We start from the raw sequence: 21,236 nt of genomic DNA, 5'->3' as shown, positions 1-21,236 counted from the left end.
TAAATTAGTTAGTCTCTAAGGTGCCACAAGTACTCCTTTTCTTTTTACTAAAATCAGTGGAGCTCTGCAAATTTATAACAGCTGAGGTCTGATTCATAGGATTTATATTGATGAGCCACTAAAAAATTAGAAGGGTAAAATGGAAAGTCCAGTGACATGGTCTTCTGGGAATGCTTGTCAGCGGAAAGATGTCTGCAAATGTTGTGGGGTCACCATGCTCTTGTCTTCTAGTATAGTCTTTCAAAGGATGTTGTTGAGGTACTGAAAATAAGATGGGATGAAGCACACAAGGGAAAAATAAAAAACCTAATGAGCTTCTCCCACTTCTGATTTCTACGTTTCCAGACACTATGAACTTTGTCTTTTTCCTCAGAAAAATCAAAGATGTTCCGAGTCCCTTAGCTCACATGTGAATTTTAGACTAATTTTGTTAATGTCCATAACATTTATTCAAGTTATATTGCTATTGTTCTGCCCAATCTCTCAAGGCATTTATGTTTATCTGGAGCTTCTCACAAACTGCATAGTTTTTACTAACCAAAAAAACTCCCACTACTAATTGCCATCAGCAAACTTCACCTGTCCACTTTCTCCAGTAACATTCTTTCTAATAATGGCCTTTCTGAGAATCAATCATTCATTAAATGGCTCTTTTTTCTTATATCATAACCCAGTTTACATCTAAACACTGAAGGAAACTCATTCTGTAATGCTAGCAGCTAACCCTGATTTTTTAATTTTTTCTATTTTTTAGAAAAAGGCCTCTCCTTGCTAGGCTACCATCTGTGCAACTATAGCGTGACTAAAACTGTGTCTAAAATGGCTGCCTACCAAAAGTCATATGAGAAACACACTTCTTGTGGAGGATGGATTCCGTGGATGGTTTGTCCTAAGACGTCTTATAAAACTCAGTATCACATCATTGAAGTCCCTGAGATTATGAATTTTACAGATTGCTGTGAAGGGTATGAACAAGTTGGGTTCTATTGCACTTTATGTAAGTATTAGAATAATTATTTAAATAAATATTCCTTTTGTTAGGTGATTGTAGATTTTGACTCAAAAGGCCAAGTTCACTGCTGGTGCCAGTCCATTGCAACCGCTGAGTTGCATCAGTAGGTCATCGGTAAATTTGGTTCAAAATGTCCATTTTGGAAATGCATTACTTTGCCACATATACAGCTTGTCTTTGTATGTGTCAGGGTTGGTGCACATTAGTAGAGCAGTGTGGAGTAGCTTGCACAGTCATTACCTGGTGCTGTACCTGTTCTGTGTATGACTTCATTTTACAGGGCTATCAGTCAGGACTGCTGGAAACATGCCGGTTTAATTTCACAAGGACTTATTTTAATATTTGCTTGAATTTGGAGCCATGGCAATTCCTGGCCCTCTTCAAGTTGTGCTTTGAATTTTGAGTTCAAATGAACCTAAAAATTCAAAGGAAAACTTATGCAGCAGCTGCCTGCTGTCATGACTCCTTCATGAATCCACAAGTTGTCCCAGGTTTGCTTGAAAAGTTGGAAAATGCAGTGAACCTTTCACTGAATCTGATCTGACTTTCTGGTTTGTAACAAAACTCCAAATCTGATATGTTTCACCTGCCGTCAGACCACGTTGAACGTTTTGCACAGGGCCGCTTGTTGTCAACAATAAATCCATGTTTTAAAAAGCTCCCGAAGGTTACAGATACATTGAGTTCCTTAGAGACAGTGGGTGGGTTTTTCAGAAGTACTTAAGGGTATGTCTACATTGCAGCCTCCCAGCTCAGGAAGACAGATGTGCACTAGCAGGGGTTGAGTTAGTGTGCTAAAAATAGCAGTGCAGACTTTGCAGCATGGGCTAGCTACCTGCGTATGGACCCAGGTATCTGGGTGGGCTTTTACTCAGGTGGCTAGCCCAAGCCGATGCCTATGCCATAACATCCACAATGCAATTTTTAACATGCTAGATCAAAGAGAGAGAGAGCGTGTGTCTGTCTAGCCAGGCTAGGAAGCATGCTCCCAGCTGCAGTGTAGACATACCTCCGTGACTTGAGAGCCCAATATCATTGGCTTTCAGTGGGACTTCAAAGGTACAAGAAAGTACTGGTATAACTTAAGGTGTGGCTTTCCTATATCGTTAAACCAGTGCAAAAGTTTGTGTGGGCACTAATTTTGGTGATGAAAGTGGCTTATTTCCGTTTAATTAACCTGTTCCTAATTGACTTTAAGTTAATTAAACGGAAATAAGCCACTTTAATACTGAAATGTGTCCACACAGCCTTTTGCACTGGTTTAACTATATTGGTTTAAAAGATGATTCAGGTTATACTATACTTTCTTGTGTACACAAGCCCTTATGCTCTAAGTCACTGAGGTGCATTTGAAAATCCATCCCATATCATACACTGCAAACGGTTTATGCAAGTTGTCGATCATTTATTGCTTATTAAATCACTCTTTTTGGCAATGTAAGATTTCAGTTGAAATAACTGGAACATAAAAGTGGTCTCTGTGTTTAACCCACCTTTTTCTCAAAATAATCTAAGGGAAAAAAAGCATAGTGAGACACAAATTCTTCCCTGACTTATTCCTTCATGCAATTCTGTTGACTTCAGTCTTTTGTACCGGGTGTAAATCAATGCAGAATTTGGCCACAGACTGTAATATTTCCAGACAGTATCTTCGGGCTGGTGGAAAACTACTGTTGGTTATACAAAATTTCCAGGCAGTAACATCAGGTTGGTGGAAAACTACTGTAGATCAAATCCCTCCTTCAAGAACCACTTCTACAGTGTAAAAAATTAACCAAATAATGGCATGGCGGAGTAGCAGTCAGGGATAGTTGATATTTATTTATATAGCACAAACCAACAAAAATTAATTTGGGCCAAGAGTTTGAAAAGTGACTAGTGGTTTTTGGGTGCCTCTGTTTTGGGATGGATGCACATTTCTGAAAATCAGGTCCTTTTAAAGAGCCTCAGTTGGACATTCAAAAATTCAAAAATCGCTAGTCTCTTTTGAAAAATATCCTGTGCAATTAATGTATATTTTTAAAACAAAAAGCTTCTTTAACTAACAGTTCAGATGCAGCAGTGTTAGTGCAAACAACATCTACCATGATATACTTAATTTTAAAAACAAAACCAATATTAAAATATATGGAAATTGCCTGCACTGGTTAGATATACAGTTCTCAAACCAACCTTTAATTAGCACCATGCCATTAATTAGCACACCTATACTCTGGAAATGTTTGCTTATGGCATGCTATAATTTTGACTATTCTTTTTAAATTAATTTGGGAGTATTTTAACAAGCTAAAGAATTTGCATAATTTCTAGATGATTTCTAGCATTAGATTATTCAGGCATCTTACTGTGCTTTTCAGGACATTAGTCATAAATTCCATGAATTGTAATGCACTGTCTAGACAAACGCTTAAATAAATGATGAAAGGAGGACATTTGGAACTGCTGGAATTACTGCACTGCATGCCATTGAACTATTGTTTTTTCCCTCATGTTATCCACAGTGGCTTTCTCTATGTGCTTAGCCTTGTAGTGCAACCTATTCCTGTCCATTTTCCCACCTTTACTTTTTATAAGCAATCAAATCCCTCTGCCTGGGAAGGCAGGCCTAGGGGCTTTCTCTGTTTAACACTTGGGTGGAGAGCAGGGTTAGGAGTACATGACTGGTATGGTTTCTTCAGTAGCTCCTTTGAATGTTAATTGCACCTTTGTGACAATATTATACACGCAAGAAAAGATGTTAAAAGAACATTAATATGGTTGCAAAGTCAAGAACTCAGAAGTTAGGAAATGCCAGAATGAAAGTTGCTTGTGCAATCTATGTTTAGCTCCCTTGTGGGTATGAGTTAGAAAAGAGTCTTTAATTACATGATCACTTACTATTCTTTCCGCAGGACCCCTGCCTCATTTAGTACACAAGATGGACCAGCTCTGGGGAGGAATCAGAGTTGTGTAGTAAAAGAAACTGTTGTCTGTTGGACTTCTGCTTTATTTGTTGCAGAAGTTGGAAGGTGTATAGTGAACAAGGCAGGGGAGTGTGGGAAGGGAAAGGATAGTTTCATGGTTCAAGCAGTTGAATGTTGCCCTGAAGAATTGGATTCTATCCCTTCCTGTGCTGCAGAGTTCCCATGAGGTGCTGAGCAAGCCACTTAAGACTTTTCAAAGGTCGTCACTAACAGTGTGTTCCTTATTTTCTGGGTGCTTGACTTGAGACCCTGGGATCTGATTTACAGAAGAGCTGAATACTCACAGCTGCAACTGTAGTCAATGGGAGCTGCACTTTGAACATAAGAAGTGGTGTCTAATGCTACATACGCTGAAAAATCAGGTCCTAGGCCTCTCAAATTGGGCACCCAAAAAGAGTGGATACTTTCGACCTTAATCTCTTTGTGACTTAAGTTTCCCATTTGTAAAATGGAGATATTACTAGCCCACCCACCTCACAAGGGTGTTGCAAAAGAAAATGAATTAATATTTGTGATGCCCTCATGCTATAGTAATGAGCGCCATAGACAAGCCCCTGAGGAAATCAATAGTTCTGTCTTCAGAGCAGAGTGTAAATAGTATGCAGTAAATAGGCCACACATTGAACGATGAGGGTAGAAGAAAATACTGAACAGCGGCTCATGAAGTGAGTGAGCACTATCCACTCTGTGCACTGACTGAGGCAGGAGTCCTGTGGAAAAATAGTATCGGATCACATAATTAAAGACTGTATCATAATAGATAAATATGCACAAAGGGGCCGCATTAAGATTGCATAGACAACCTTTCTGATTTTTAAGATTGCAGCAGACTTCCACCTCCCTGGCTCCCAGTACCAGTCTCCTTGCTCAGCCAGAACCATTCCCCGTCCTCAGGCCCCAATTCCCTTCCCATCCTCCCCCAAACTCCAGTCCTAGTTTCCCCCCAGGCTCCTTATCTAATCTTCTCCCTCCAGCCTGGTCTGGCTCTTGTCCCTCTGGATTTGCATCAGGCAGCTTTCTCCTCCATGTGGCTTGGAGGACTGGGGTGGGGTGTCACGGAAAGCACTGGACAGAGCAGGAAGGTTGACCTGGCATGGTCCATAGCAGCCTAGAGTAGCAATTGCAGGGAAAGTCCTGCACAGCCCTGTGCTGGAGCATGCTCTGTGCAGATGGCACCTTCAGAGACACTAGCTGGGACTCTCTACAAGTCTCTAGTGAACATGTGCAAAGTGCATTTTTTCCCCAAGGGGCTTACAACTTGGCCAAATTTGAGCTTGTCCCGGGGATGTCAAAAGGCACATCGCTGACACAAAGGCCCCCCTGGCAAATGTCAAGTCCCTGCTCCAAAGCATGGAGGTGCTAGTCCTTCTCAAAGAAAATGTTGCCAGAATTTTTTAACATGGGCAAAACAACGTATTTTCCCCTAACCTCATTCTCAGGAGTTACTGATCTATTCTGGCTAAAATTCCCTACCCTGCAAAAAACAAAACAAAACAAATCAGCCTCAGGCAGACACCTGGTATGAAAATTTCATCCCAAATGGTTAAAGTATGGCAAAATCATAAGTAACTGAAAACACAGGGTCTTTGAAAGTGTTGGCAACTTTAATAATACATGATGCCAGCAGCCCTGCCTATAATCATCTGTCTCTGTTAGCTGTAGCTCACGAAAGCTTATGCTCAAATAAATGGGTTAGTCTCTAAGGTGCCACAAGTCCTCCTGTTCTTTTTGCGGATACAGACTAACACAGCTGCTCCTCTGAAACCTGTCTCTGTTAGTTCACATTTGGGTCCCTGTGACAGTCGCAGTACTTTGATCTTATGCTATATCGCAACCTCAAGCCAGCTCAGGATGATATGGTAAGGAAAGTTTTGGAGAAAGCTGTATATTATGAGTCCTGATCAGGTAGAGAGACAGAGAGAGGTTAATATTGAGCTAATCATGTCCCTTAGCATCTCTATCCCAGAGGATTCTCCTGCCTAACTAGGAATTGTGGTTATTATATGCAATAAGCTTGTAACTAAGCTTTTGGTTGCTAGGCAATGGAAACAGCATTTCTACTTTAGTATTTGTGTAAAGTTATAGAAGAAGAAAAGACTATCTGTAATTCTACTGACAGGAGACCATTGGTTTGCTCCCAGATAGTATGATGTTGTTTTGCAGATGGCTTAGTTCTGGGTGATTGTTCCCATGATACTTACAGTAGAGAGAATAAATTGATTTTCAAATGTGTCTTATATGATTAGACAGAAATGTGATGTGAGTCCATCTTTGTTTCTCTGCTGATATAAAAATTATGACCTTTAGATTCTAGATTAATGGATGCTATGGCTTTCAGCCAGAACTCAGTGGCATTCCCATCGCTTGCCCATGACTCATTAATGGTTTATGCTGCAGTTTCACATGCTAAAAAAAGAACTGTGTGAAATAGCTGTATTGAACCTCAGACTTTTTTAAAATGAGCCTTGGTTTCAGGATTTGATTGGTTCATAATTCTGAGTCCAAGCTCAGAAAAGTTCAATAAACATTGGCTTGTGGTAGTCTGCAGAATTGGGAAGCTTATTATTATTATTTGTAATATGGTAGCATATAACACAATAAGTCCCTGTAAAGGGGTGTTTTGGCCTGTTAGGCTCATAGGGAGCCTGAAGACCATGTTCCTGGAACACTGGAGTGAACAAAGGTGCAGGAAATGGTCAAAGCCAGAAGAGAAGAAGCAGTCCTGCGGAGTTAATAGTTGGATGGGGAAAACCCAGGACACTGTTTCTTTAAAGGTGTGGGATCAGGAATTCTGTAGTGTAGGGTGGGGCAGGGCTGCGTGTCCTCTATCTCTCAGCCACTCGGGAGGAGCTGTCAGAAGGAGAGCAGTGTAATATGCTGTTTTCTCCCTCTGAACAGGGGAGACATTGGCAGGAGAAGGAAGCCAGAGCTAGAAGGTTGAGCTCCTGCTAGGAAAGGCTCGGAGTGACATTTTGTCAAGGAAGCAGACGGAAACATGGGAAGATCTCTGCATGTGGTAGAAGAGCTAGACAGGAGTATGAACTTTTGGGTTGTGGTGCAGGGATTTATTCTGGGGAGTGCTGAAGACTGTTTTTGGACTGTTTCTGTTATTAAGCCAGCTCTGGGTGTGGCATGGTGTTAGCCACAAAAAAGACTGGGTAAAGTTCACAAACGGCATGGAAGAGGGGAAAGAGACCCAATGCTGGGAAGCTGTGTCTGCCCAAGAGGAGGTGCTTGGGAGGTGGCCGACCAAGGGCCAGTCCCCAACTTTGACTGGGGGACCTATTGTGTTACTTTCTGTACAAATACACTCAGAGAGAGAGTCCCTGCTTCAAAGAGCTTACAATCCAAATAGACCAGGCAGAAAAAGGTGAAAGAAAGGCTCCACTTTCACAGATGAGGACCTGAAGTGCTTTGTCCATGATTACACGGGACGTCTGTGGCAGAGCTGGGAGTTAGCTGTGTAGCTCATGAGTCCCAATATGGTGTTTTAACCAATCCTTTCTCTCAAGATGGTGAACCTGTCTCCTCTGAGCCAGGCTCTCTCCAAAATATCTGCCCCTCCCTTGCAAAACTCCCAGGGCACTCTCTGAAGAAACATGAGCTAAAGCAGCCCAATATTTGTTGAGGGAGTAGGGCTGCTGGGGTTCATCTTTGTTGAAAACTAACTTTCAATTGAAATGTCAAAAGTTGGTTCCCTGCCAACCCTTTTGGAGCAAACTATAGAACTAAGTCTATGTAGCTCTGTGCCAGGTTGCATACAGCTCTACTAAAACACCGAAATATTTGATTTTGTACATATTCAAAACAAAATACAGTTAAAAAAGTCTAAAGTATGCTGGGCTCAAATCTTCAAAACCGCATGCGCAAATAACTTGCATGCCGGTTACTTGGATGGTGTAAGTAACTGAATGTACAAAGACCAGTTTGAAGTCTAAGACCATGTCTGCACTGTCCCCTATATTGGCAAAATGTATGTTGCTCAGGGGTGTGGAAAAAATATAAGTTTCACCCGCAGAAGTGGTAGTGTGCACAGCACTAGGTCGGCGGGAGAGCTACCACGGCTTGTTGAGGTGGTTTGGTTACGTCAATGAGAGAGCTCTCTTCTGTTGGCACAGAGCGGCTACGTGAGCGATCTTACAGTGGTGCAGCTGCATCGGCACAGCTGTGCTGCTGTAAGTTCACTAGTGTAGACATGGCCTTAGTTGGTAATATCTTTAAGCAATTATTATGGCTGCACAGCCAGTTGCAGAAACCGGGCTGCAAATTATGAATATGTAATTTTGCTCATGTATGATGGACACCAGCACCAACACACTGGGGGTGGAACTGGGGTCCTCCAGACCAAAAAGTCTGAGCTGCTGCAGCTTGAGCTAAAAAGCCATGTCTCCTTAGCTGTGGTTAGGCTCCTGTCCTCTGTGGATTAACACAGAGGGGGACCTGTAACACCCACCCACCTGTAGGTTACACATGTTCACTTTAAATCTTGATTAATAAAGCTCACTAGCCTGTTAAAGGAGTATATTTAGTGGAGACACAAGATCTCATTCAATATTACAGCACACTTGACAGAAAAATCAAAATTTTACTTTTAATCAGCACACTGGGATATGAGAAATCGAAACCCCATTAAAAATTGGCAGTGTCCATTTAATTCCCGAGAAGTTCAATTATGGTGAATGTATTTTTTATCACTGCAACACCTTTGGCTACAATCACAAGAATTGTTTTCATTTTCCTCTTGGCTGAAGAAAATTGTCCACTCAGCAGAATGGGACTTAATGAGACCAAAAAACACTGGGCACAGTGAATGGAGAAGAAGAGAAACCATAGGACCCAACACGGAAAGACGAGTGGAGATGAACAGCAGCTGGGCCTATGTCTGACGGGAGTGTATGAAGGGAAGGCTCGGAGAAGCCTGATATTAAATCATAGAAAATATTTTCAGTCTTCCTCAGATTGGAACCAACTGTTGGCATGAAGCCAGGAAAATTATGTGCATTTTACTTAGGAAGTGGTAATATTCTTCCTTAGTCACCCTCTTCTTGGCTAAATCTGTTTTAGGATAGCAACCTCATGTAATTCCCAGAAATTAAATAAACACTGTCAGGTTACAAATCATGGGCTGAATTCTGCTCTCCTTTCTTAGTATGTAACCCTATAGCTTTCAGTTGCATGGCAGTGGTGTAACTGAGAGCAGAATTTATCCCCATGAAAACCCCCATTTCCATCCCTGTGTAATATTTTAGATTATAAAAACTGAAGGAGCTGGTGGGGGTAAAACCCAGAATGTCTCAGCTTTTTGCTGTTTATTGACCCTTACATTTCATTCTGTTTGGACTAGAGCTGGTCAAAAAACTGGAAAGTGACCTCATGAAAATTTCCAAGTTATTTCTGTTTTGCTGGAAATGTTCCATTTTCCACATTTTACGCAAAGTTTTATTTTTTTTTCCTTTATTGCAACCTGTCTTTTCTATTAACTCAAAATGTTGATAAAAATGTCATGGAAAAAGTCACAAAAATCAGAAAATGTTGATGATGTTGACAATTTTTTACAGAACACTTCTTGTCTTAAGTTGCTATTCTCCCCCCCTTTCCTCAGGAAAACCCCAAGAAGAGACCCTCACCCAGGACTATGAGGAGATGTATCCCTTAGATTCAATATCACAATGTTAAAGAAACCAAATATCACATGCAATTTTGCTGTTAAATGTTTTTATTACACAGCATTGAACAGATCCAATGAATTTGCCTCAAGACCTGGTGTTTGTCCAGAGGAAGAAATGGATTCATTAAACTATTCATGCACACTTGATACTGACTGTCCAGGACTTAAAAAATGCTGTAACTCATCCAAAGGAGCAGGCTGTGTGGATCCTATACCAGAAGGTATGCTGTTGACAAATTCTCAACTCCCTCCAAAAGAAGTAAGCCTTACTTTTTCTGCTGAAGATGAGGACAAACAAAGCAATTGTTATTGTGTATCTTCATAACATAATACATTAATCTGATTTCCATCAATTCAAGGATGATTGGTTTCAATATTGAATCTGTGAGCCCCTGACAACTGGCTTTAAAGATCTGGTGGAACTTTCTTGCTCTAATTCTTCCCCCTGGCTAGTTCTGTCATCTGGATTACATGAGAAATACCTTGGTTTGTGATAGCTGTATATGGTACATTCACAGATACTGAATCAAAGCCCACTGCATTCAATGGGAGCCTTTCTATTGACTCGAATTTGTTCTGAATCAGACCCCAAATGCTTTTATATTTTAATTTGTTCAATTTCAGAGAGAAACCTGAAAAAATATTGGTATAATGTATCAGTCCTTGTGAAAATGGATTTTAATGAATTAAGCAGAGTGGATCTAAGACTTTTGAATCATTCACGCCTTTTGCACTCCATGGTACGTATAGATACAAAGAACCGAAAGCTCTTGCGTTCTTGTTTCTCTCATTGCATCGACATTGATACTCAATACCAACACAGCCAAGCTACATTGGGCTGGAAGGGTTCTTGGTGTTGGGCAGGACCTTATTATCCAGCCACTCCCCAGTATTATAGCAGGATAGATTTAATTTTTCCTAAAGCATTCTCAATAGGTGAATGCCAGTTTTACTCTTGCATATGTCAAGTAGCAGCAATTTCACAGCTTCCTTTGACATTTCTTAAGACACTGAAAGGGAGTTCAAAGTTCTTATGCTATAAGATCTAATTTTCCTTCTACTCCAGTGACATCTGCTCTGCCTCTAAGCCCCACTTAAAAGCAGAGATGGACTTGAGAGATACAATTTAGATCTGGATTTAAAGAACTCCAAAGTTGGGTGTTTTCAGATCTGGGGTTTTGGTTTGACTCATTCTGGAAACAAGGGCCATTTGTGAATCTGGGATCTAGATATAAATCAGATTCGGACTCCCGCAAATGTTGATAGTTTAACTCCAGGAGTAAACAGCAGCTGCTGTTAGAGGGAAAGTTCCAATGAACAAGCTCAGTCACTTTGTTAGGATGGTGCATGTGCAGTCTGGTCCTCACTAGGAGCTGTGAGGGACTGGAGCATGCCCAGTGCATATGGAATTTTCTGATGTTTTGGCTGCTAAGCTCAAGCAAGTCTCTACTGAGCATGTACAAACAGATTTTTAAGAGGCTTATAACTTGTTCAAATTTGGGTGGATTTTCACAGGAGGAACAAAAGGCATCCCTGATGCAAAAATCACCCCATTGCTAAATTTCAAGTGCCTGCTGCAAAGCAAGGGGGCAGCACGACTTCTCAAAGAAAAGGTTGTTAAAATTTTCTTAACGTTTTAGAACAATGTTCTTCCCTCTAGCCTCATCCTTGGAAACAGCTGAACCATTCTGGCAGAAACATTTTAAAAAAATCATCCTGAGGCAGACACCCAGTGTGGAAAATTTCAGCCCAAGTGCTGAATTTTGGTAAAGTCATAAGACTCTGTTTTCAGTTGCTTATAAGGGAAGTGTTGGGTCCTTTTAATAATAGGCTGTGCTATCAGCTCTGCCTGTAATAAGTATTTTGTTATTGAGCCTCTGTTATTTAAGTACTACACTCAAAAAGGACCTGTCAATAACAACCAGACCTTCCTTTTCTTATGTGTTCCTGGCAAAGCTTTTAGGTCTGACAAAGATTTCAACTCCTTCATTAGTCTAGCAGTTATCACACTGCATCCTTTTCTATGCAATAAGAGAAACAGAAATGTTCACTCTACACAAATTCAAACTAAAATACTGCTTGTTTTTCCTGTTGTTGAATTCTGAATGAATGCTTGTTTTGTTTTGTTTTGTTCAGTTAAGTATTAGTTTTTTTTAGTATGATAATCGCTGGATAGGTTATACCTCATTGGTGTATAGCTGTATTGCTAAACAAATCAGATATAAAAGTTTATTCCCCTCTTTTACAGATGACTGGTGCATTATGGCCTTTAAATTCCTCAGTGTACCATATCCAGACTACTCAGGCAGAAACATATGCTGGGACATTAACATCTCAGGTTCTTATTGGATTACATCAGCCAGCTCCACTAATGAAAGTTTCTTCTTTGTTGAAAGACATCGTGAAGCGTGTGTATGAAGTTATCAACATAGATGTTCAAGGTTTTTATTTTTTATGGTTCTGTCTCTCGGGGAAACTTTTTCAGTCACTCAGAATTTTAGCCCTATGGCTTGCCATTGACCATGGGAAATATAAAGTGAAACTTTGAACATTTGGGTGTCTAAGATACCCACTCTGTGGCAAATGAAGTTTCTAATTCATAGTTATTTAGAAATCTGCATTTTGGTGGGGGATTCCCTTGCTCACTTGAGAAGAAATACACTTTCATAAGGTAGCATATCTTTAGACTTAAAAGAAAAGCATGCCTGAATTTGTGGCATAGTAGTAGGCATTTTAAACAGGTAATAGTCTTAATGAAAACTTTCATGGGGCCCTTTGAAATCAAGACTGCTTTGTATTTTGGAAACCTGTTGCAAGTGCTACTGCAGATAACTTGGATGATCAAATAAGAATATGATCTGCCTAGATATTTGGCGTGCACACATCCCTGTGGTATATGAGCCCCTGTATTTAGACCACTTTCTTAGAGTCACCTAGATCTGATCTATCTACCAAAACATTGCAGTTTAAGTATTTGAAGATTTGAAACTCCAAAAATGTAGTACGAAACACTACTTGGCCTAAAAACGCAATTTGAAAATAATGCTTTAAAGACTCAATCCAACTCCCTCTGAAGTCAAGGGAAAGACTCCCATTGACTTCAGTGGGTTTTGGCTCATGCCCTAGAATAGTAAGAAAGGTAACATAATTTTAAAAATCGTATCTTAAAAATAAATTATGGGAGAGTTGTAATTGGATCAAAGCTGGTTCAAGGGAGGTGGTAACACTGCAGTCCCAAGTGGCATTCCCACACTCTTCTCTGTGGCCAAAATGCAGGGGCTGGGAGAGGTAATAATAAGATACATATTTTTCTTTCAAGGCAACAAGCTGAAAGGGGTAAGAGTGACAGGGACTTCATGGAGAGGGTGGTTGTGGGATGAACTCTCTTGGTGGGGAGACAGAACAGAGGAGCAGCACTGAGGAAACTAACATCCTTTTAAAATGCATAAAACTGACACTGGGTTGGTCCCAGTCCATGAACGACTTTGAAAGTCAAACTTCTTTCCATAATTTACATATGCAATTGCTTGATTGTGCCATTAGCTTTGAGAATAGCAAATCATTCTTTCTACAGTAAGTGCTTTGAAATTGCTTGCTGGCCAGATTTTGATCTCAGTTGTGTTGGTGCAAATCCAGAGTAACTCGGATGGATTTACATTACTGTAATTGTGTACATAGTCTGGCCTTATCTGTGCTATAGACTGCAGGTAAATTCCTGTGCTGCTTTCAAGATACTTGTAAGTTCTGTCCTAAAAACTGTGTTCCTCTCCTTAGATGTAAATGAATGTTCCCACGCTGAACTCAATGCTTGTTCCAGATCAGAGCTTTGCATAAATTTGGAAGGTTATTATAACTGCACCTGTGAACGCGAACATGTGGACGGGAATTCTAGCCAGCCACAGAAAGAATTTAAAGGTAGGAAACATGGGCCTGATTTTCAGAAGTCTGAGGAATGTTCTCTCATCTACTTTAAAGGGCTGTGTGCCAGCAAAGGAGTTCTGGAGCACAATGTGCTCTCTGCCCTTTATGATGGAGTTGGGAGTGGAAGATGGCATAGGATCTGCCTGTTAACTGTTTTACTGCTGATTGTTTTAGCAAAACCAACCATGTACTTTATCCCACAATACCTAGCCAATTGCCAAAAAGCTCCCAAATCCATCTGCCAAAGCTTCAGCTTCAACCTGCAATAACTTCTTTGATCCAGTCATGCATTATCAATACATATCCACAGGGTCCTCAGGAAATACAAATATGTGTAAGTATATTCTGCATACTTAAAGTCCATTTGCAGTTTCAACTGCGTACAGTATTTGTTACGGTCCTCAACTGTTGTGTAATGTTAACCTTAGGCTGTTAAACGGTTGCTATGTACCAGTCAGACATAGCTGCAAATCAGTGATGGGTGAAATTATTCCTTATGGCACAATTCAGAAAAGAATTTAAACGTGCTTAGATCCCACTGACTTCAATGGGACTACTCATGTGCTTAAAGCTAAACACGTCGGTTAGTGTCTGTAGGATCAGGGCCTTAGCAAATTTAGTGATTTGTGTTTCCACTTATATTACTTACAGTGCACTGATTTAGTCCTATGAGCTGTTGAAAATGTGGATGATGTTTAATTTGGATTTGTTTGGCTAAGAATGTCTAATTGCTTAACAATGCCCTTTCTTCCTTAATATGATATACTCTACTCCAAGTTCACCACGCGATCCAGTTAGTACAAGCAATAGTTCTGTCGCTATAAGTAAATCAACAGCTAATAAATCTACTGATTCAGAATGCTATAAGTAACCTTGGATGCTAATTAATATTGCTTGATTTTAAGTTCATCACCAATTCAATCCCCTCTGTCCTGAAGGCTGTTTGAGTTACAGTGTCTAGAGTTCCAGCTGAGGGATAGTAGTAGGAATGACCCCCAATAGCTTAGCCTTTCTATTACCCAGTTTAATTCCTTCACTTGAGCAGGATCGCAATCCCATTAACAATCTCCCCCCTCTTTTTCTTTGCAGAGGGGAAAGTTTTAAGAAGTGACCTTTTGTCTAGTTCATTGAGACTATCAGTTATTATGACTTTGACCCTCATATTAGTCCTCCACTTGCAATTTAACATAAAGTGGCAGAAATTAAATCAGTCATTTTAGAGCAGTAGGTGTTATGCCTCTAGGATTTGTAAAACTATCTGTTTGATGGGCCACTGGCTTGAATGATTGGGAACAAGTCCCTTCCATTGAAACAGGCACCCACATTGTTTGGTTTGAAAAAACCTTTGATTCCCTTTTCCTTAGGAAGTTCAATCAGTATAAAAAGAACTGAAATTGTGACTGACTGATGCCACAGTCTTCCATTCTGTGTTGAGTGTCTGCATGAAAACTAGAATCCCAAGCTTTGTTCTAATTTACACTGCCCAGATGGGTAGCATTTGGCTGAGGAAGTGCATTGGGAGAGCAAAGTATAAAATAAATAAAGAATACATGCATATATTGAGACAAGGTGGGTGAGGTAATATCTTTTATTGGACCAACTTCTGTTGGCAAGAGAGACAAACTTTTGGGTTTACACAGAGCTCTTATTCAGGTCCTTTGTAAGCTTGAAGTTGGTCCAGTGAAGGATATTACCTCACCCACTTTTTCTCCCTAATATCCTGGGACCAAAATGGCTACAATAACACTGCATGTATGGATATAATACATATGATAATTATTCCAAAGGTATTGAATGCAGTTATTGATTCCTAATTCTGCAACCCTTATTCAAGTTGAGTGAAAAGAAAAGGAGTACTTGTGGCACCTTAGAGACTAACCAATTTATTTGAGCATAAGCTTTCGCTGCTCAAATAAATTGGTTAGTCTCTAAGGTGCCACAAGTACTCCTTTTCTTTTTGCGGTTACAGACTAACACGGCTGTTACTCTGAATCAAGTTGAGTGGTATTCTACTCCATGAGTAGTTACCACTGAGATTGCATTTACATCAGTCATTCAAGCCAGTGTTTTACTGGACAGGTATCTGTATTTATATAGATCAGTCACAAATCCTGGAGGCAAAAAACGGAAAACAAATTGTAAATGTATAGCTAATGGCTCCAGTGGGGCTACTTGTGGAGTAGGATACTACTCAGTGTAAAAATGGCAGAATCTGGTCGTTTATTTTGCAATGAGCAATTTCACTCTATTGATCAAAACCATATATGTGTATAATGGATTTGGAGTACATCATCTCTTAGAAAAAAGATTCCTTTCACTTTTGATGATGCTCTCCTGTGCTACCATAGATCTGTTTTCAATTGAAAACCACCGAATCGTCAGCGTTACCAGCAGCAGTTTTGAAGTATCTTGGAGTGTATATTCTACTCTGAACCACACATTCCAAGTACAAGTGTACAAGGGCAAAGAGTTGATCACAAGTATGGAGACTACAGAAATGAAAAGGGATGTGTCTGGGCTGGAAGCAGGTATAAAATACACAGTGAAGATCAGCTATGAAGCTTGTGGAAAGAACATTATCTCCTATCGAAATGTCAAAACCGGTAAATATCACCTTAGAAATGTTGCATTTCTCACCACATCTCTATCCTGTGAGGATTCCCCATGATGCCTTCAAGACCCCACCTTCAGCTTTCTTCCACTCACTCATGCTCTCTTCCCCTTACCCCAATGCTAGTGTAATTCAGATAACCAGCCAGCAGAGGTTGTGTGGAGCTGTGTGGCTCTTTTGTTACGCAGCTGGTAAAGGGAAGCACTTGCTTCCTGAGTCAGGCAATTAGAGACATAAATCTAATCTAGAATGTGGTGTTGCCCATGCAGGCAGCTGCCATTGCTGCACTACCCTTTTTTTCCAGTCAAGATAAATTGCAGGGGAGGTCCTGCTTTTGTCTGATTTAGAGCTGAGTTGAGAGAGGAACAAGGAAGTGAAGTGATTTACATAGGTATAAATCAGAGGCTCTCTGAGAATATTATAACTGACACACCTGCTTGAGTGAAGGCCAGATTTTGGTGAGCTAGTGCGCAACAGATCAGGATTGAAGTCCATGGACAAGAGCTGTATAAAGAAGCTTGCAGAGGCTCTGCTATATTACAGCTAGTTCCATCCACTCAGCCAATGCTGCTTCCCCCTCTGCTTTCACCTGCACCAAACGCCCTCCTAAATTTTAACAAGATACAATTTCTTTGTTTAAATGAGGTCAGTATTTACAGTTATATGAGTTAATGAGCCTCACAATCCAAGACATAAACTGGTCCCTAGCTGGGGTGAAGGAGAAATTCCCCCATGGTAGAGCACTGCATAATTAGCTGCATCATCATGTGGGTGTTATACCTGGCTCTGAAGTATCCAACACTGGCCATTTTTTTACATAGGATATTAGGTGGACTATGGGTCTACTAAAGTTTTGCTGTTCCTTTGGTCTAAAATTATTTCCTGAGATCCCACATGGCCTCTTAAATCCGTCAGAAAAAATCAGAGCTGGCCAGAGGTCAACAATTCTGTTTCATGAGGCCTTCCAAAGTTTCAGAATTTGTTTTTGTTTCATATTGTAATGAGGACAAAACCTTTAGAAACAAAGTGGAAGTATGTTGAAAAGGTCAGGTTTTTGATTCTTCTCATTCTGGTTATAAGTATCAGAGAGCCCTGGACCTCAGAAACCTTCCCAGAAAAAAACTTTGTCAAATGTCTCTGAAAAACATTTGGGTTTCAACAAAAGAGAAAATTTAATCAGAAATGTCCCAACCTGTTCTAAGTAAAATATTTAGTTACAGCCATTGTGAGGATGTTGCTAGTCACCTTTTTGTAGGATTCTTCCCTTTAGTCAGCTAAGAAATGACAATGGTTTGACTCTGTAAGGAGCTACCTCTCTTATCTCTTTTGGAGGAGAAAATAGAGGTTATAGTGACTGAGGAAATATAGGTACATCAGTCAGATATGAAGGTAAAGCCACCAAAAAAAGAAAAAGGTCTTAGCTGTAGACTGAAAGTATCTATCTTATCTATGTTACAGGGTAAAGCAGTTGCTACAGGCTCTCAAGCTGCTGATTTCAGATAACACACTATACATGAAAGCCATTATTGTTTGTTAGGCAGTGGAAATTATATGTACCTTTTTTTAATCTTCATTTTAGGAATGCTGTTAATACCATGCAACATAATTTCCAATGACAAGTTGTGATGACCTGATAGGAACCCAGACCTGGATTTAAAAACACATTGGAGAATTTCTAAGTGCTTGTCTCTATCTTTAGAAGATCAGTAACAGAAAACTGGCTCTAGTTGTTTGGTTTAGCGTTAACACCTTAGAAATATAGTGGTCCATTTACTTCATACTAGTACTAGGTTATTGGACAGAGAATCTCACCTTCAGCACTAAGTATTTCTCCAATTATATTTTCTTTTCTATCACCCCCATGTCCATTCCGCATCATTACTTTCTACACAGATTTTCACTAATTTGCGGGATAGATGGGTGTAAAAGAAATACTTGGATACAAATGCTAGATCAAACTTCATATATAATGGGTGACTACAAAACAGATTTGAAAACTCCTAAATATTAGGGGTCAAAATCTAAACTTTCCCAAACTTCAGAGTGTTCAGATTCAGGCCAGATCCTCAGCTGTTGTAAATCAGAGGCACTCCATTGACTTCAATGAAGCTATGCTAATTTACACCATCAAGGTTCCACTTCTGGTATTCAGTGTTTCAGTTTGCCCCTGAACCCAAATCTGAGGTTTTGATTCAGGTACATCAGTTTTGATCAAATCATTTCCTCTTCTCCTTTATCCATATTTTAATATTGTGTCTTATAGATGCCCAGATATTTGGTGTTACAATAAAGATCCTAAACTATAGCTTCACTGAACATTTCCACAACACGAGTAGCTCAGAATATCAAGAGTTTTCAAGCCTGTTGCTCAGAGAGGTAACACTAAAATATATGTGTGTAATTGTTTTAAACTTGGGATTTACTTAATGTCTCTGAGAAGCTTGTACACATTTACAAAGTCTGGTAAAAATCCTCAGGCCATTTCTTTGGACCTTCACTTACAATTGAAATAAAAGGAGTTTGCAAAATAAAAAAGCAAATCAGGGCCCTGACCTGGTTACCACTGAAGTCAATGGCAGTTTTGCCTTACAGAAGAGTGAAGGAAAAACAGTGATGCAGAAGAGTCTTCTCCACTTCAGATTTTTATATTGATAAGGAATTTGCTGCAAGTTGATCTGAGGATTTTTAATAGATCTTTGAAATGCACGTGTGGCCTGGGTTTCTTTGTGTTATGTTTTCAGCAATTTTTCACCTATTCTCCAAGCTCTTTCTCCTTTAAGCAGAGGAGGTTGGGTCAGGATTGCTTCTAATACCTCATTAGATATTCACATACTGCATGCCATGAATCTAAGGTGCTGTCAATTCATCAGTCATGAATTACAAAATAAATAGGCCTGAGTTTGGTTCCAGACATGAACTTCCACAAAGTGTGGGGAGTTTCAGATAGGGTATTCTGTTGTAGTTCCGTCTTATAGAGATGGGACCTCACTGTGAAGTTCAGATCTAAATCCAAGCCCAGAATTTCCCCAAACTATATGTACAGATGGGCCCAAGTCCCCTCTAAAGTTCAAAAAAGACTGACAACAAAAAGATTGGACATACAGGACCACATTTTCAAAGGAAGACACAACAGGTACATTTGCTTACCTAAATGGACATTTGCTCATGCAAAATGGGTAATTGCTTGCATAGGTGCAAGACGTAGGTTTCCGTGGCCATGAATACTCCACCCCTGTGGTAGAGGGGCATTTTTGCGAATCTGTCTATCTGACTCAAACAGCAAAATATTTTCAACACCATCTGAAGCCACTGGAAAATCAGAACTCAGACCAGTCAAATAGTTTGCTCAGATTTGTGAACGTTTTGAGTGAAACTTAGCTCAGTTTGAGCAAACCTTACCTGCTTTATGCTTTCTTACACAGTCATAGAGTTTAAGGCTAGAAGAGACCACTAGATCATCTAGTTCAGTGTTTCTCAATAACTGGTCCATAGACTGGCACTGGTCTCTGAGATCTCCCTGGCCTCCTTCCCACCACCTGCACCCTAACCTCACATTGTAAACTCAAAGTAAAAATGTTCAGGATCATGCAGAAATCAAAGGCTGAAACCTGGAAAAAATTCTGCTCAAGCACCCACAAGGCAAAACTGCTAAGTTTAGCACACTCTAACACTGACATTAGTGCACTAGATTCATCCCTCCGGTAACTCCATTGGCTCAGAATATGCATCCACTTAGCTCATTGCTGGGAAAGCATAATATATTTGTTGTGTTGTCTTTCAGTCAATTCATTCAAATAAAACTGATTTATATAAGCTATCCATTTTTTAAAAAGTCAGTTTTGTCTTGTCCTAGTCTCAGATTTCTTTGTAATTGGATTCCACTGCACTTGGGTTGGGATTGTGTGTTTCAGATAAACTGCAGCCTGTGAGGGTTTCAGTCAGGTCACATGGAATTGAACAGGTGAATTAGGGACAAAGCAGCAGATGAGAGCTCTAAAATTGTACCATATTGGCATCAAAAGTTTAGGACATGAAGTCACTGGGACACATTTAGGCCTCGCGCAAGTGAGTTCAAGGCTAATGAAGTCAGTGGAATTCTGCTCATTTGAGCCAGGGCTCAATTTGATCTGTAGCATCATTGTCCATTTGACAAGACATTTTTTGGAAGTGCCCAAGTCCCATTTTCAAAAGTCACTTAGGTGCCTTAATCTCACTAAAAGTCAATGAATCAATGAGACTTAGGCTCCTAAGCACCTGAGTGACTTCTGGAAATGAGACTTAGGCTTCTAAATCACTTAGGAGCTTTACATTTCTTTTACTGTAGTTCAGTTTCATAGTAGAGAATGGCTCTATCCTTGGGTTCAGAGGGCTCAGTACAGAACTCAGGGAAAGAATAGGAAGCTGGATTTATGCTACCTCTGCACTCCCTGATCCTAGCACCTGCTGGGGGCTGACTTGACCTCAGATGTATTTTAGACCATCTCAGAGCTGCTCTAACTGGGATCAGTCCAGTAGTTTATCACAGAATGCTCCAACCTCTCCTTCTCCCCAGCATGCCTGTGACCTGGTCCTTACTCTTGGGGGAACAAAGGAGGTTGGTTATGGATTCTGGCTATGCTGGCCCACAGGCACCCTGGCATTACCCTATGCCAGGGGAATCCCTAGCTGGCCACCTAGACCAGGATTGAAGCTATTTCATACCTCATTGGAGCTGAGGAGTTGGCCCAGAATCTGAAATGCTAATTGACCCATCTCCACTCTTATTACCACATATCAGATCTTTTAGAACTTCATTCTCATTTACACGTGGCCCTTTGCACTGCTCTGGCAGAGCAAATAGGCCTTAAGGTGGGTATAAATTACATTCACTCCCAAATTAAAACTCCTTTACGGTGTCAGAGTGGTGCAAAAAGGGGTGCTAAAGTAAATGAGAATTAGTTTTCAGAAACCCATCAGTGCTTGACAGCCAGAGCACTTACACAGAGAAAGGTAGATATTATAGCTTTGAAAATCTCTTCCTGGACACTCCAGATATTCAAAATGTATTAATTCTCTGTTCTT

At 40.2% G+C, this 21,236-nt stretch overlaps 1 protein-coding gene across 2 annotated transcripts in view; it reads left to right on the top strand.

The window, feature by feature from the left end:
* The first annotated feature begins 825 nt into the window (after positions 1 to 825).
* Positions 826 to 21,236, top strand: part of UMODL1 (uromodulin like 1) — a 61,020-nt gene continuing 40,609 nt past the window's right edge. The window contains exons 1-7 of one of the 2 annotated variants that reach the window (XM_073359875.1): positions 826 to 997; positions 9,703 to 9,864; positions 10,268 to 10,383; positions 11,892 to 12,084; positions 13,418 to 13,558; positions 15,913 to 16,167; positions 18,439 to 18,551. In XM_073359875.1, the coding sequence (XP_073215976.1) occupies positions 880 to 997; positions 9,703 to 9,864; positions 10,268 to 10,383; positions 11,892 to 12,084; positions 13,418 to 13,558; positions 15,913 to 16,167; positions 18,439 to 18,551 (1,098 nt within the window). In that variant the 5' untranslated portion in view covers positions 826 to 879. Of the gene's footprint in view, positions 998 to 9,702; positions 9,865 to 10,267; positions 10,384 to 11,891; positions 12,085 to 13,417; positions 13,559 to 13,835; positions 13,899 to 15,912; positions 16,168 to 18,438; positions 18,552 to 21,236 lie in introns of those variants that run through there. The other variant, XM_073359886.1, reaches the window with a different exon arrangement.

This window comes from Lepidochelys kempii, chromosome 1 (assembly GCF_965140265.1).
Source record: "Lepidochelys kempii isolate rLepKem1 chromosome 1, rLepKem1.hap2, whole genome shotgun sequence".
NCBI classification, from domain to species: Eukaryota; Metazoa; Chordata; order Testudines; family Cheloniidae; genus Lepidochelys; species Lepidochelys kempii.
This window is presented reverse-complemented; position numbering and strand designations above follow the sequence as displayed.